This window comes from Haematobia irritans, chromosome 2, assembly GCF_050003625.1.
Source record: "Haematobia irritans isolate KBUSLIRL chromosome 2, ASM5000362v1, whole genome shotgun sequence".
NCBI classification, from domain to species: domain Eukaryota; kingdom Metazoa; phylum Arthropoda; class Insecta; order Diptera; family Muscidae; genus Haematobia; species Haematobia irritans.
Window position 1 is genome coordinate 143,963,047 of NC_134398.1, and position 13,284 is coordinate 143,976,330.

Consider the following 13,284-nt stretch of genomic DNA (forward strand, 5'->3'; position numbering starts at 1 on the left):
GTTTGTATACACAGTGCTGGTAAGTTACCACCAGTGTTGAGATGACTATACGTTGATACCGTTATTTTCATACAATTTAATTGTTAAACGAAGTTTGTGTCGTTTGCCGGTCGGGTGGCTGGCTTCCCTCGAGTCCATTCAATTCAGAGACCTCGACGCTTGAATTTGAATTTAATTCGTTTCAGTTGGATATCGTGTTTACCATCAATAACAAGTTCAAAGTTTGTTGATTGTTTATTGTGCGCGTAGTTCTTTCGTTCCTTCAGTATTATAGTGTGACTCTTGAGAAGAGCATGTTTACAAAATGTGATGTTGGCTTTTCAATTTTGTTAGTTTATTACATTTGTTTATTTCGCTAAGTTTGTGCAAAGTATTTGGAAAATAACGAATAAAAAAAAAACAAAGACCTTGGTAACATTTCTCAACAATGACGGCGAGTAATACATTCATCCTAAGTTCTTCTAAGTCAATAAATTCATTAGAGCAATGAAGTGCAGTTGTAAAAATTATGGAAATTAGTGTTACTTAAAGTAAGTAAAAGAAAGTGTTGTTAGATATTCGGTGGATATTTTTTTAATGAACTACAAATCAAGAATTAATTTTTTGTTACATATGTAAAATCATTAAATTGTGAATATTGAATTATACTAGAATGGACAGTTGCATCAAACCAGTCATATATTAATTTATGTGAGATTTGCCATTTCTTTATTAGTGTGAAATGATAATGGCCTCAAATAATTCCATGGTCAGTGAACGGAAATAGTAGACCATTTAGGAATACAGTGATTTGAATAGACGATAGGATATTAATGAGACGGAAGACTGATGTAACCCGGAGAATTATGAAATTGTCTTACAGAGGCAATGTGACTGTGTACCGTATTATATGAAAGATTTTAATTATACAAAATTCTATTAGAAGTCTCATGCCGTTTGATCCGCCGGAATTCAGTTAGCTACCACTATTACAAAGGAAATCGGATTATTTAGCGGTGCAAAAGAACACACCTCCCAATCATCAAGCAACATTCGCAGACCTCAAGATACTCGGGATCACTTTCAATAACTTTTTAAGTTGTGATAAGCCCCGCGGTAGAAACAAGGCCCTCAAGTCGTAGTGAATGCAATGGAATAATATACAGACCTGCCAGGACGCTGTCCCTAGACACTGGATGTTTCTGCAGTACAACCCTGGATTATATTTATGTGGGACCAAGATCGGTAAGCTGGCACTAAAGAAGGCGGATTACTTCGAACTTAAAGAATGCGTGTTATGTGTCTCCAAAGTCTTTCAGATGGAGACTCAGCATTATCACTCAGACCTCAAGATTCCCGCGGTCACATTCGATTGCATTTCAATGTCGTCTGCCCACGCCACTGTAATTTGTTATAAGATTCGTGTGGTGGAAACAAGGCCCTCATGTGGCTGTGATATGCAGTGGAATGACATACAGATCTGTCAGAGTGCAGTTCTTAGAACTGTGACTGGATGTCTGTGTAGTACATCCCTGTATAATGTTTATAGGGCACTAAGATCCTCCTCGGACGTAGACACAATAATATATTGCCAAAGCAGTATCTCCATCCAGACGGTGGTGTTGACAGTTACTGCGATAACAATTCATCGCAGTAACTATCAACACCACCACCACGTCTTAGGGATCGATAACCATCAATGAGGATTGATCTTGTTAGGTAGCAAACCAGGTAGGTCTGAAAAGGATTCATAATGACTTTTTAGCTGAAGCAGTGAGAAGATACAAGGTTAATCGTTTCTCGCAGGAAAGATACTTTCCATAGATAGTTTTGGCCAAACTAATTTCATACAAGTGCAGTCGCTTCAATTCCCACCTATCGATGATAGACGTAGTTGACGAGTGTTCCGTCTGTAATCAAGAGCTGCAAGACACGCGTAACCTTTTTGCATGACCATCTAATCCTATTGACTCACCAACAGATCACTCGCGGAGTTCCTCGATCTGGATAATTTTTTTATACCCTGCGCCACACTGTAGAACAGGGTATTATAACAGGTTGGCTGATAAGTCCCCGGTCTAACGAAGAAAAACACATTTTTTTGTCAAAATTCGTTTTTATGATTCAACATAGTTCCCTTCAAGAGCGATACAACGAGCATCCATTTGAGATCTGAGAACAAGAAAAAGTCGCTGGGGGCCAGATCTGGTGAATACGGTGGGTGGGGAAGCAATCCGAAGCCCAATTCATGTATTTTTGCCATCGTTCTTAATAACTTGTGGCACGGTGCGTTGTCTTGGTGTAACAACACTTTTTATACCCTCCACCATAGGATGGGGGGTATATTAACTTTGTCATTCCGTTTGTAACACATCGAAATATTGCTCTAAGACCCCATAAAGTATATATATTCTGGGTCGTGGTGAAATTCTGAGTCGATCTGAGCATGTCCGTCCGTCCGTCCGTCTGTTGAAATAACGCTAACTTCCGAACGAAACAAGCTATCGACTTGAAATTTGGTACAAGTAGTTGTTATTGATGTAGGTCGGATGGTATTGCAAATGGGCCATATCGGTCCACTTTTACGTATAGCCCTCATATAAACGGACCCCAAAATTTGCGGTCCATGTACCAAATTTCAGCCGATACGGCTGAAATTTGGTACATGGTGTCAGTATATGGTCTCTAACAACCATGCAAAAATTGGTCTACATCGGTCCATAATTATATAAAGCCCCCATATACACCGATCCCCCGATTTGGCTTGCGAGGCCTCTAAGAGAAATTTCAGCCGGATCGGATGAAATTTGGTACATGGTGTTAGTATATGGTCTCTAACAACTATGCAAAAATTGGTCCACATCGGTCCATAATTATATATAGCCCCCATATAAACCGATCCCCCGATTTGGCTTGCGAGGCCGCTAAGAGAAGCAAATTTCATCCGATCCGGCTGAAATTTGGTACGTGATGTTAGTATATGGTCTCTAACAACCATGCAAAAATTGGTCCACATCGGTCCATATTTATATATAGCTCCCATATAAATCGATCACCAGATTTGACCTCCGGAGCCTCTTGGAAGGCCAAAATTCATCTGATTCAGTTGAAATTTGGTACGTGGTGTTAATATATGGCCTCAAACTCCCATGCAAAAATTGGTCGATAACGGTCCATAATTATATATAGGCCCCATATAAACCGATCCTCAGATTTGACCTCCAGAGCCCCTTGGAAGAGCAAAATTCTTCCCATTCGGTTGAAATTTGATACGTGATGTTAGTGTATGGTATCCAACAACCATGCAGGAATTAGTTCCTATCAGTCCATAATTATATATAGCTCCCATATAAACCGATCCCCAGATTTGAACTCCGGTGCCTTTTGGAGAAGCAAAATTCATCCGATCTGCTTGAAATTTGGTACGTGGTGGTAGTATATGATAACCATGCCAAAAGTGGTCCATATCAGTCCATAATCATACATAGCCCCATATAAACCGATCCCGAGATTTGGTTTTGGAGCCTCTTGGAGGAGCAAATTTCATCCGAGTGAGTTGAAATTTGGTACATTGTGCTAGTATATGGTCGTTAACAACCATGCCTAACTAGGTCCATATCGGTCACACAAAAATTGGTCCATAGGAAGTTCATAATTGTATATAGCCCCCATATAAGCGACCCCCATATTTCAATTCGGGCTCTCTACGTACAAAAAGTCCATATCGATTCGTAATTATTTGAAGACTTAACTATACATAACTTTTTTGTCTAATATATACCATGTATGGACTAAATCACAATTTAGAAAACGATGTTAAGATGTTTTAAGATACCACAACCCAAGTAATTCGATTGTGGATGACAGTCTTTCGTAGAAGTTTCTACGCAATCCATGGTGGAGGTTACATAAGATTCGGCCTGGCCGAACTTACGGCCGTATACACTTGTTTCTTCTTATATGGGGCCGTTTTGCCGCGATTTCGACCTTCAAACGCTCCCTTCTCAAGATAATCGATAAAAATTATTCCATGCGCATCCCAAAAAACAGAGGCCATTACTTTGCCAGCGGACTTTTGAGTCTTTCCACGCTTCGGAGACGGTTCACCGGTCGCTGTCCACTCAGCCGACTGTCGATTGGACTCAGGAGTGTAGTGATGGGACCATGTTTCTTCGATTGTCACATATCGACGGAAAAACTCGGATGTATTACGAGTTAACAGCTGGAAACACCGCTCAAAATCATCAACACGTTGTTGTTGTAAGCTCGCGCTGCACCCATTTTGTACAGAGCTTCCGCATATCCAAATATTGATGAATGATATGACCAACACGTTCCATTGATATCTTTAAGGCCTCTGCTATCTCGATCAACTTGATTTTACGGTCATTCAAAATCATATTGTGGATTTTTTTTATGTTTTCGTCGGTAACCACCACTTTCGGGCGTCCACTGCGTTCACCGTCCTTCGTGCACATTTCACCACGCTTGAATTTTCCATACCAATCAATTACTGTTGATTTCCCTGGGGCAGAGTCCGGAAACTCATTATCAAGCCAAGTTTTTGCTTCCACCGTATTTTTCCCCTTCAGAAAACAGTATTTTATCAAAACACGAAATTCCTTTTTTCCATTTTTTTTACAATAACAAAAGTTGCTTCACAAAAGACGCTCTATCTCACAAACTAATTGACTTACAGACGTCAAATTTTGACACGAATCATTTGAAGGTTTGTACTATATAACCAGTAAGGAAAGTCTGAAGTCGGGCGGGGCCGACTATATTATACCCTGCACCACTTTGTAGATCTAAATTTTCGATACCATATCACATCCGTCAAATGTGTTGGGTGCTATATATAAAGGTTTGTCCCAAATACATACATTTAAATATCACTCGATCTGGACAGAATTTGATAGACTTCTACAAAATCTATAGACTCAAAATTTAAGTCGGCTAATGCACTAGGGTGGAACACAATTTCAGTAAAAAAATATGGGAAACATTTAAATCTGAAGCAATTTTAAGGAAACTTCGCAAAAGTTTATTTATGATTTATCGTTCGGTATATATGTATTAGAAGTTTAGGAAAATTAGAGTCATTTTTACAACTTTTCGACTAAGCAGTGGCGATTTTACAAGGAAAATGTTTGTCGAAATCAGAAAAACATATATATGGGAGCTAACTCTAAATCTGAACCGATGTCAACCAAATTTGGCACGCATAGCTACAATGCTAATTCTACTCTCTGTGCAAAATTTCAAATAAATCGGAGTTAAAAATTGGCCTCTGTGGTCATATGAGTGTAAATCTGGCGAAAGCTATATATGGGAGATATATCTAAATCTGAACCGATTTCAACCAAATTTCGCACGAATAGCTACAATGCAAATTCTACTCACTGAGCAAAATTTCAACTAAATCGGAGTTAACAATTGGCCTCTGTGGTCATATGAGTGTCAATCGGGCGAAAGCTAAATATAGGAGCTATATCTAAATCTGAACCGATTTCAACCAAATTTGGCACGTATAGCTACAATGCTAATTCTACTCCCTGTGCAAAATTTCAACTAAATCGGAGCAAAAAATTGGCCTCTGTGGGCAAATGAGTGTAAATCGGGCGAAAGCTATATTTGGGAGCTATATCTAAATCTGAACCGATTTCAACAAAATTTGGCATGCATAGCAACAATGCTAATTATACTCCCAGTGCAAAATTTCAACTAAATCGGAGCAAAAAATTGGCCTCTGTGGTCATTTGAGTGTAAATCGGACGAAAGCTATATATGGGAGCTATATCTAAATCTGAACCGATTTCAACCAAATTTGACACGCATAGCTACAATGCTAATTCTACTCCCTGCGCAAAATTTCAACTAAATCGGAGCAAAAAATTGGCCTCTGTGGGCAAATGAGTGTAAATCGGGCGAAAGCTATATATGGGAGCTATATCTAAATCTGAACCGATTTGGCTGATATTTTCCAAGTTTTTCGAGACTCATAAAATATTCGGATGTACGGAATTTTAGGAAGATCGGTTGATATACACGCCAATTATGACCAGATCGGTGAAAAATATATATGGCAGCTATATCTAAATCTAAACCGATTTTTTCCAAAATCAATAGGGATCGTCTTTGAGCCGAAACAGGACCCTATACCAAATTTTAGGACAATCGGACTAAAACTGAGAGCTGTACTTTGCACACAAAAATACATCAACAGACAGACAGACGGACAGACAGACAGACGGACATCGCTAAATCGACTCAGAATTTAATTCTAAGACGATCGGTATACTAAACGATGGGTCTCAGACTTTTCCTTCTTGGCGTTACATACAAATGCAAAAACTTATTATACCCTGTACCACAGTAGTGGTGAAGGGTATAAAAATAATATGCATTTAAGACTAGCGACGCCATCTATGTGTCAGAACGGGGTCTTATCAGCCAACCTGTCAGCGGATAGTGTACAATTGCATGGTCCGCGGTTCGATTCTCCGTCCAGGCGAAAGGTAATATTTAAAAAATCTATAATATCGAATAATTTCTTCTTTGTATTACAGAAAAATGTGCTAAGAACTAAAAAACCTCGTGGAAGTGAGAAAGACGTGAGGGAAAATGCAATTAGTCAGAAAAGATTGTTTTTTTTGTTTGAGTTTATGAAATTGTTTTTACATCCTGGAAAAGAAAAAACGTTTATCACAAAGAGAATATACTTTTCTTCCAAATAAACTTCCTTACAGCGAAAATCTAGTGAGAAACGAACTTTGTTTGTCTAAAATTTCGTTTGGGAGGAAAGTATTATTTTTTTGCGTGTAAAGACAGAATTGAAGCCCTGTACGCAAAGAGGGAATATGATCACCTCAAACATGTTTCAAGAGGAATAAGTTATTTTTAGACGGGGACCATGGAACATTTTGTTGTTTTTCTCGCTAAACAGGCTTGCCGAAATCAAATCCATAATTTGCGAAGAAAATAAAATGGTTGCGACAAAAATGTTACATGTGTGGACAGACAAACATTTCAAACAGGACTCGGTATTTTGGAGAGAAAGTTTGGCCTTACAAAATACCAAAGAATCGATCAATCATTCATTTTCTTTGTAAACCGGTTATTATCTCCGGTTCTAGTGGAGATATCCGCCTAAATTTGAATATAACGTATAGGTAAAAGTGTTACCTTAGAAATTTTGATTTTATTCGATCTTTCTTTTATCCAATAGAAAATAATTAATCAAGCTTGAGATCGTTTTTTGTATGTATTGGTTTCTTTATTTTTCAATATTTCGCAATTAACAGATTGGCTGATAAGTCCCCGGTCTGACACATAGATGGCGTCGCTAGTATTAAATGCATATTATTTTTATATAGTACCAACCTTCAAATGATTCGTGTCAACATTTGACGTTTGCAAGTCAATTAGTTTGTGAGATAGAGCGTCTTTTGTGAAGCAACTTTTGTTATTGTGAAAAAAATGGAAAAAAGGGAATTTCGTGTTTTGATAAAATACTGTTTTCTGAAGGGAAAAAATACGGTGGAAGCAAAAACTTGGCTTGATAATGTTTCCGGACTCTGCCCCAGGGAAATCAACAATAATTGATTGGTATGCAAAATTCAAGCGTGGTGAAATGAGCACGGAGGACGGAGAACGCAGTGGACGCCCGGAAGAGGTGGTTACCGACGAAAACATCAAAAAAATCCACAAAATGATTTTGAATGACCGTAAAATGAAGTTGATCGAGATAGCAGAGGCCTTAAATATATCAAAGGAACGTGTTGGTCATATCATTCATCAATATGTGTATATGCGGAAGCTCTGTGCAAAATGGGTGCCAAAAACAACAACGTGTTGATGATTCTTAGCGGTGTTTGAAGCTGTTAACTCGTAATACACCCGAGTTTTTTCGTCGATATGTGACAATGGATGAAACATGGCTCCATCACTACACTCCTGAGTCCAATCGACAGTCGGCTGAGTGGACAGAGACCGGTGAACCGTCTCCGAAGCGTGGAAAGACTCAAAAGTCCACTGGCAAAGTAATGGCCTCTGTTTTTTTGGGATGCGCATGGAATAATTTTTATGGATTATCTTGAGAAAGGAAAAACCATAAACAGTGACTATTATATGGCGTTATTGGAGCGTTTGAAGGTCGAAATCGGGGCAAAACGGCCCCATATGAAGAAGAAAAAAGTGTTGTTCCACCAAGACAACGCACCGTGCCACAAGTCATTGAGAACGATGGCAAAAATTAATGAATTGGGCTTCGAATTGCTTCCCCACCCACCGTATTCTCCAGATCTGGCCCCCAGCGACTTTTTCTTGTTCTCAGACCTCAAAAGGAGGCTCTCAGGGAAAAATTTGGCTGCAATGAAGAGGTGATCGCCGAAACTGAGGCCTATTTTGAGGCAAAACCGAAGGAGTACTACCAAAATGGTATCAAAAAATTGGAAGGTCGTTATAATCGTTGTATCGCTCTTGTTGAATAATAAAAACGAATTTTGACAAAAAAATGTGTTTTTCTTTGTTAGACCGGGGACTTATCAGCCAACCTGTTACATTGAATTGCTTCATCAGGAGTCGATGTGCAATAAAAGTAATAGACGAACGTAGTGATACTACTCTAGTTTTAAGCTTTATGTGTTGTTGTTGTTTTACATGTGAATGTTTTGTATACATCGACTCCTGATGAAGCAATTCAATGTAATTGCGAAATATTGAAAAATAAAGAAACCAATACATACAAAAAACGATCGCAAGCTTGATTAATTATGTTCTATTGGATAAAAGTGTTAACTACAAAATGGAATCGATTAATTAGCACCTTTATATCGAGTAGTTTTTGAGTTTTGAGCGGTTTTAATAAAAAAAACCGGTTCCAAAAAACACGTTTTCATCTGTATATACGGAATGGATATATCGAATATATTCATACATAATTTCAAAGGTCTTATCATTAGCTTTCTAGAGATGTATATTTCAATCAGTAATCGGTTCATCAGAATCGGTTTTATAAACAATTATCTTATTAGACTTTAAGACTGAATAACTAATTACCCGGCTGCTTCTGCCAGGAAAAAAAAGCTGTTGTAATCTACTGTTAAAGTTCTACCATCTATGAAGTTTTGGAAAAAATCTGAGAGATTTATTCTCATTGTAAATTGTCTCCTTACATACCCCTGGACTTTGTGTCGCAAAGTGGATCCTCTCACTTGTTGTACGATTATTATCAATTAATTATATATCGAAGTAGATTAACATTCATGCTATACGAAACCATCAAATTAAACACCGACAATTGCAGGGAACTTAATCATTTGTAGCCATGAAAATGAGTGTAGCCCAGAGGGATGATAGAAATCATTAAGGTGCCAGCAAGTCTCTATGGTCATTAGGATATAATTGTTGTGAATATTGAACTTGAAATTTCATCGAACACATTCAGAAGAAATTACCCTAAATAATCGATAATGCTAATTATTTGAAATGTTGTAGAAACAAAACTTCAAAAAAAATACTAAACAACAGTAATAGTGATTTTGTTTGTTTGTTATTTTTCCCTTTCTAGACATTTTAGAAATTTTTGAGGGGAGGAAATAAAAAAGAAACTATGCCAATGGCAACGGAACATCAAACAACAACTGGGAAAGAAAATCAAATCGAACAACAGCCATTACCACCACCAAGGACTAACTCCAATCATGAGCTATGGCATGATGGAAAATCAATAAATACTCCAACTTATAATAGAATCAGTTCCTCTGACAATAGCAATAGCAATAATATCCCAAGGCAATCACCACCATTAAGGTTGAGAAACGTGACCAAATCGAAAACATTGACTAAACAAACACCTGTTGTTGAATCTGTAGACAGTGTCATAGATAATCAAGAAGAAGTTGGGGTAAGAGAAGCTCAACGGACTGAATGGCATTTGGAATATCCTAAAAGTTTTGAAAGTCATAAACACATTCAGGAGAGAGAAGATCAAAATAATATTGATTATGGGCGGACATCGTTTGAGGAAATCTATAATACTCCTCCAGACTATCGTATCTATCAAGAGGGTGAGGTGAATCAATTCTTTAATGGACACTTAACGGCTGATGACCATCATATACCCAAAACCATATCTGAAATATGTTTAGTTAATGATCATTACATTTTGGTTAAGATGCCATCACAAATGGATATTCAACAATCCTTGAATCAGGATATAATATCCCAAAGGATACCCACTCCTGTAGAGGAGAAAAGAGGCAAGAGCAAATTGTGTCATTATTTGCGAAGGAGGCATCACCGTATACGAAAAATAGCTCCCATAAATGAGGAACCAGAGTCTCCAACTGAGGCCAAGTCCTCACGAGAGAATCAAAAGAGTTCCAGATCTATACATTGCCTTAATGTCAATTCCTGCTGGCAATCCAAAGAAGACGAAGTAGAAGTCTATGAAACACGTACCATCATACACAAATCAGCTCCTCAGTCTATTCGCATGGAGACATGGAACAGGTCTCAAGAGAAATCTTCACAAAAATCCTCTAACAAATCCTGCCAAACATCTGTAGCCCCAGACAATAATTCCCCATTGCATGCCTGCAGGTCCAATGAAATACAAAGTATTTCTGGTAATATCCTAAAGTCTTCCCTACGTGAGAGTGTAGCTCTACATCATTCTGGTTCCCTCATAGTGGGTGATCCAAATGATCCAAAACAATGGAATTTGAATTATCTACGTAAAAATGCCACATCAAGACGTCGTAATAGATTTCAATGGCTTTTACGACCATTTCGTAGTAGATATCGAAAGTCCATGCCCAATAATCCTAAAATTCAAGCTGTTGTCTATAAAAGCTATTTTGTTAAATGGACCAAACCACCCGAGACGCTTCATCATGGCTATGGTTATGTTAGAACATCATCATATGCTGATGCGCCAGCTTTAAGACGCTGTCGTTCAGCTTTATTTTGATATTTAATTTGAGATGAAAAAAAATGTCTTAATAAAAATTTTTCTTAAAAAATGTTAGGAGAATTATAACGGAATTAATTTATTTATCATAAAGGTAAGTTGGTAGAGATACTTTGACAAATTAGTTCACTTTAAATTAAAATTAATTAATTATATTAATATATTTAACATAAAGGTGAGGCGTTAGTTACTTTGATAAATTAGTTTAGTTTAAATTAAAATTACTTAAATTAATTTATTTTATTTTAATTTGTTTAATTTTAAATTAATGTATATTTTTTTCAAATAATATAAAATAAATCAATTAATTTTAAATTTAATTTAATGTTTTGTTATATATATTATATTGTTTAATATAATTTTAATCAATTTAATTTCTATAAATTATTTTAATCTCAACAAACATATTTGAAAATAACTTTAATACCATTAATATGCACTTAATTTCAATTTTTTTGTCTTCAATCACGAAATTGATTCAATAAATTTTTAGTTGATATATCTTCAATTACAGAAATGATAGTATCAGTCGCAAATGTAAGGTAAAAAATTAATTGATTCATTAAAAAAATTAGTTTTTGTGATTGGATGGTTTGTCTTAATTCAAAAATTAGTCGAACCATTTATATTTTTTGAAAATCCTATTAGAATTTTAATTGGAAAATATTTGTGAAGGTAGAAGACCTATTTTACAAATTCTTTAGTTTTTAATAAATTTATTTAGTTTTTTTATTGAAATTAAATTGATTTTTATTTAATTTAATTTATTATTATGTGTTTGAATTCAATTAAATTAAAATTGTATACCCTTATAGGTCGAAAATCCTTGTTGTTAGCGCCTCATTTAATATCATAATTTATTATGGTTTTATTTTTTTTAATAAATAAATAAATTGTGTACCCTTATATAAAGTATCGATGTAGTACACAAAGAAATCGATTATTTTCCCTATAACAGGTTGGCTGATAAGTCCCCGGTCTAACAAAAAAAAATTTTTTTTTTGTCAAAATTCGTTTTTATTATTCAACATAATTCCCTTCAAGAGCAATACAACGATTATAACGACCTTCCAATTTTTTGATACCATTTGTCTCAAAATAGGCCCCAGTTTCGGCGATCACCTCTTCATTGCAGCCAAATTTTTTCCCTGCGATCATCCTTTTGAGGTCTGAGAACAAGAAAAAGTCGCTGGGGGCCAGATCTGGAGAATACGGTGGGTGGGGAAGCAATTCGAAGCCCAATTCATTAATTTTTGCCATCGTTCTCAATGACTTGTGGCACGGTGCGTTGTCTTGGTGGAACAACACTTTTTATACCCACCATCATAGAATGGTGACAGGGGTATAATAAGTTTGTCATTCCGTTTGTTACACATCGAAATATCGATTTCCGACTATATAAAGTATATATATTCTTGATCAGGGAGAAATTCTAAGACGATATAACGATGTCCGTCTGTCTGGCTGTCTGTCTGTTGTAATCACGCTACAGTCTTCAATAATGAAGCAATCGTGCTGAAATTTTGCACAAACTCGTCTTTTGTCTGCAGGCAGCTCAAGATCGAAGATGGGCTATATCGGTCCAGGTTTTTATATAGTCCCCATGTAAACCGACCTCCCGATTTGGGGTCTTGGGCTTATAGAAATCGTAGTTTTTAACCAATTTGCCTGAAATTTGAAATCTAGAGGTATTTTATGACCGTAAAGAGGTGTGCCAAAAATGGTGAATATCGGTCCATGGTTTGGTATAGCCCCCATATAGACCGATATCCCGATTTTACATCTTGGGTTTATAGAATCCGTAGTTTATATACAATTTGCTTGAAATTGGAAATTTATAGGTATTTTAGGACCATAAAGAGGTGTGCCGAAAACGGTGAGTATCGGTCCATATTTTAGTATAGCCCCCATAAGAACGATCTCCCGATTTAACTCCTTGGGTTTCTAGAAACCGTAGTTTTCATCCGATTTGCCTGAAATTGTAATTATTCTGATATTTTAGGCTCACAAAAACGTGTTCGGATTACGTTTTTATCGGTACATTTGGTAATGCCTCCATACAGACCTATTTCACTTATTGAGGGTATAGAAGGCGCACTGATCATGAAAATTGCTTGAAACTCAATGTAAAATTTCCAGATTTTACTTCTCGGATGAAAATCTACATATTTAAGATTTCAAATCAAGACGTTATTTTATAATTTTCTTGCACACTTACAAGAGATGTTAATGATTCCTCTAAAACTCAAACAAAAATGGTTCTTATAAATCCAGAATCTGATATAGTCCTCATAGGTGAAATCTTTAAATTTATCTTCGGGAAGTGTCCT

General features: G+C 36.5%; 1 protein-coding gene across 2 annotated transcripts; it reads left to right on the plus strand.

The window, feature by feature from the left end:
- The first annotated feature begins 208 nt into the window (after nt 1-208).
- Nucleotides 209-11,017, plus strand: LOC142226423 (uncharacterized). Of its 2 annotated transcripts, none has more exons than XM_075296440.1 (2): nt 209-530; nt 9,551-11,017. In XM_075296440.1, exon 2 carries the CDS (start codon nt 9,593-9,595, stop codon nt 10,952-10,954), a length of 1,362 nt encoding a protein of 453 aa, XP_075152555.1. In that variant the 5' UTR covers nt 209-530; nt 9,551-9,592; the 3' UTR covers nt 10,955-11,017. The 2 variants fall into 2 exon arrangements, with proteins under 2 accessions (XP_075152555.1, XP_075152556.1); XM_075296441.1 differs by lacking the exon at nt 209-530 and adding an exon at nt 9,147-9,199.
- The last annotated feature ends 2,267 nt before the right edge of the window (nt 11,018-13,284 follow it).

Excerpts from the sequence above, each read along its gene's own strand:
- LOC142226423 (XM_075296440.1), top strand. The coding sequence starts at position 9,593 with ATGCCAATGGCAACGGAACATCAAACAACAACTGGGAAAGAAAATCAA.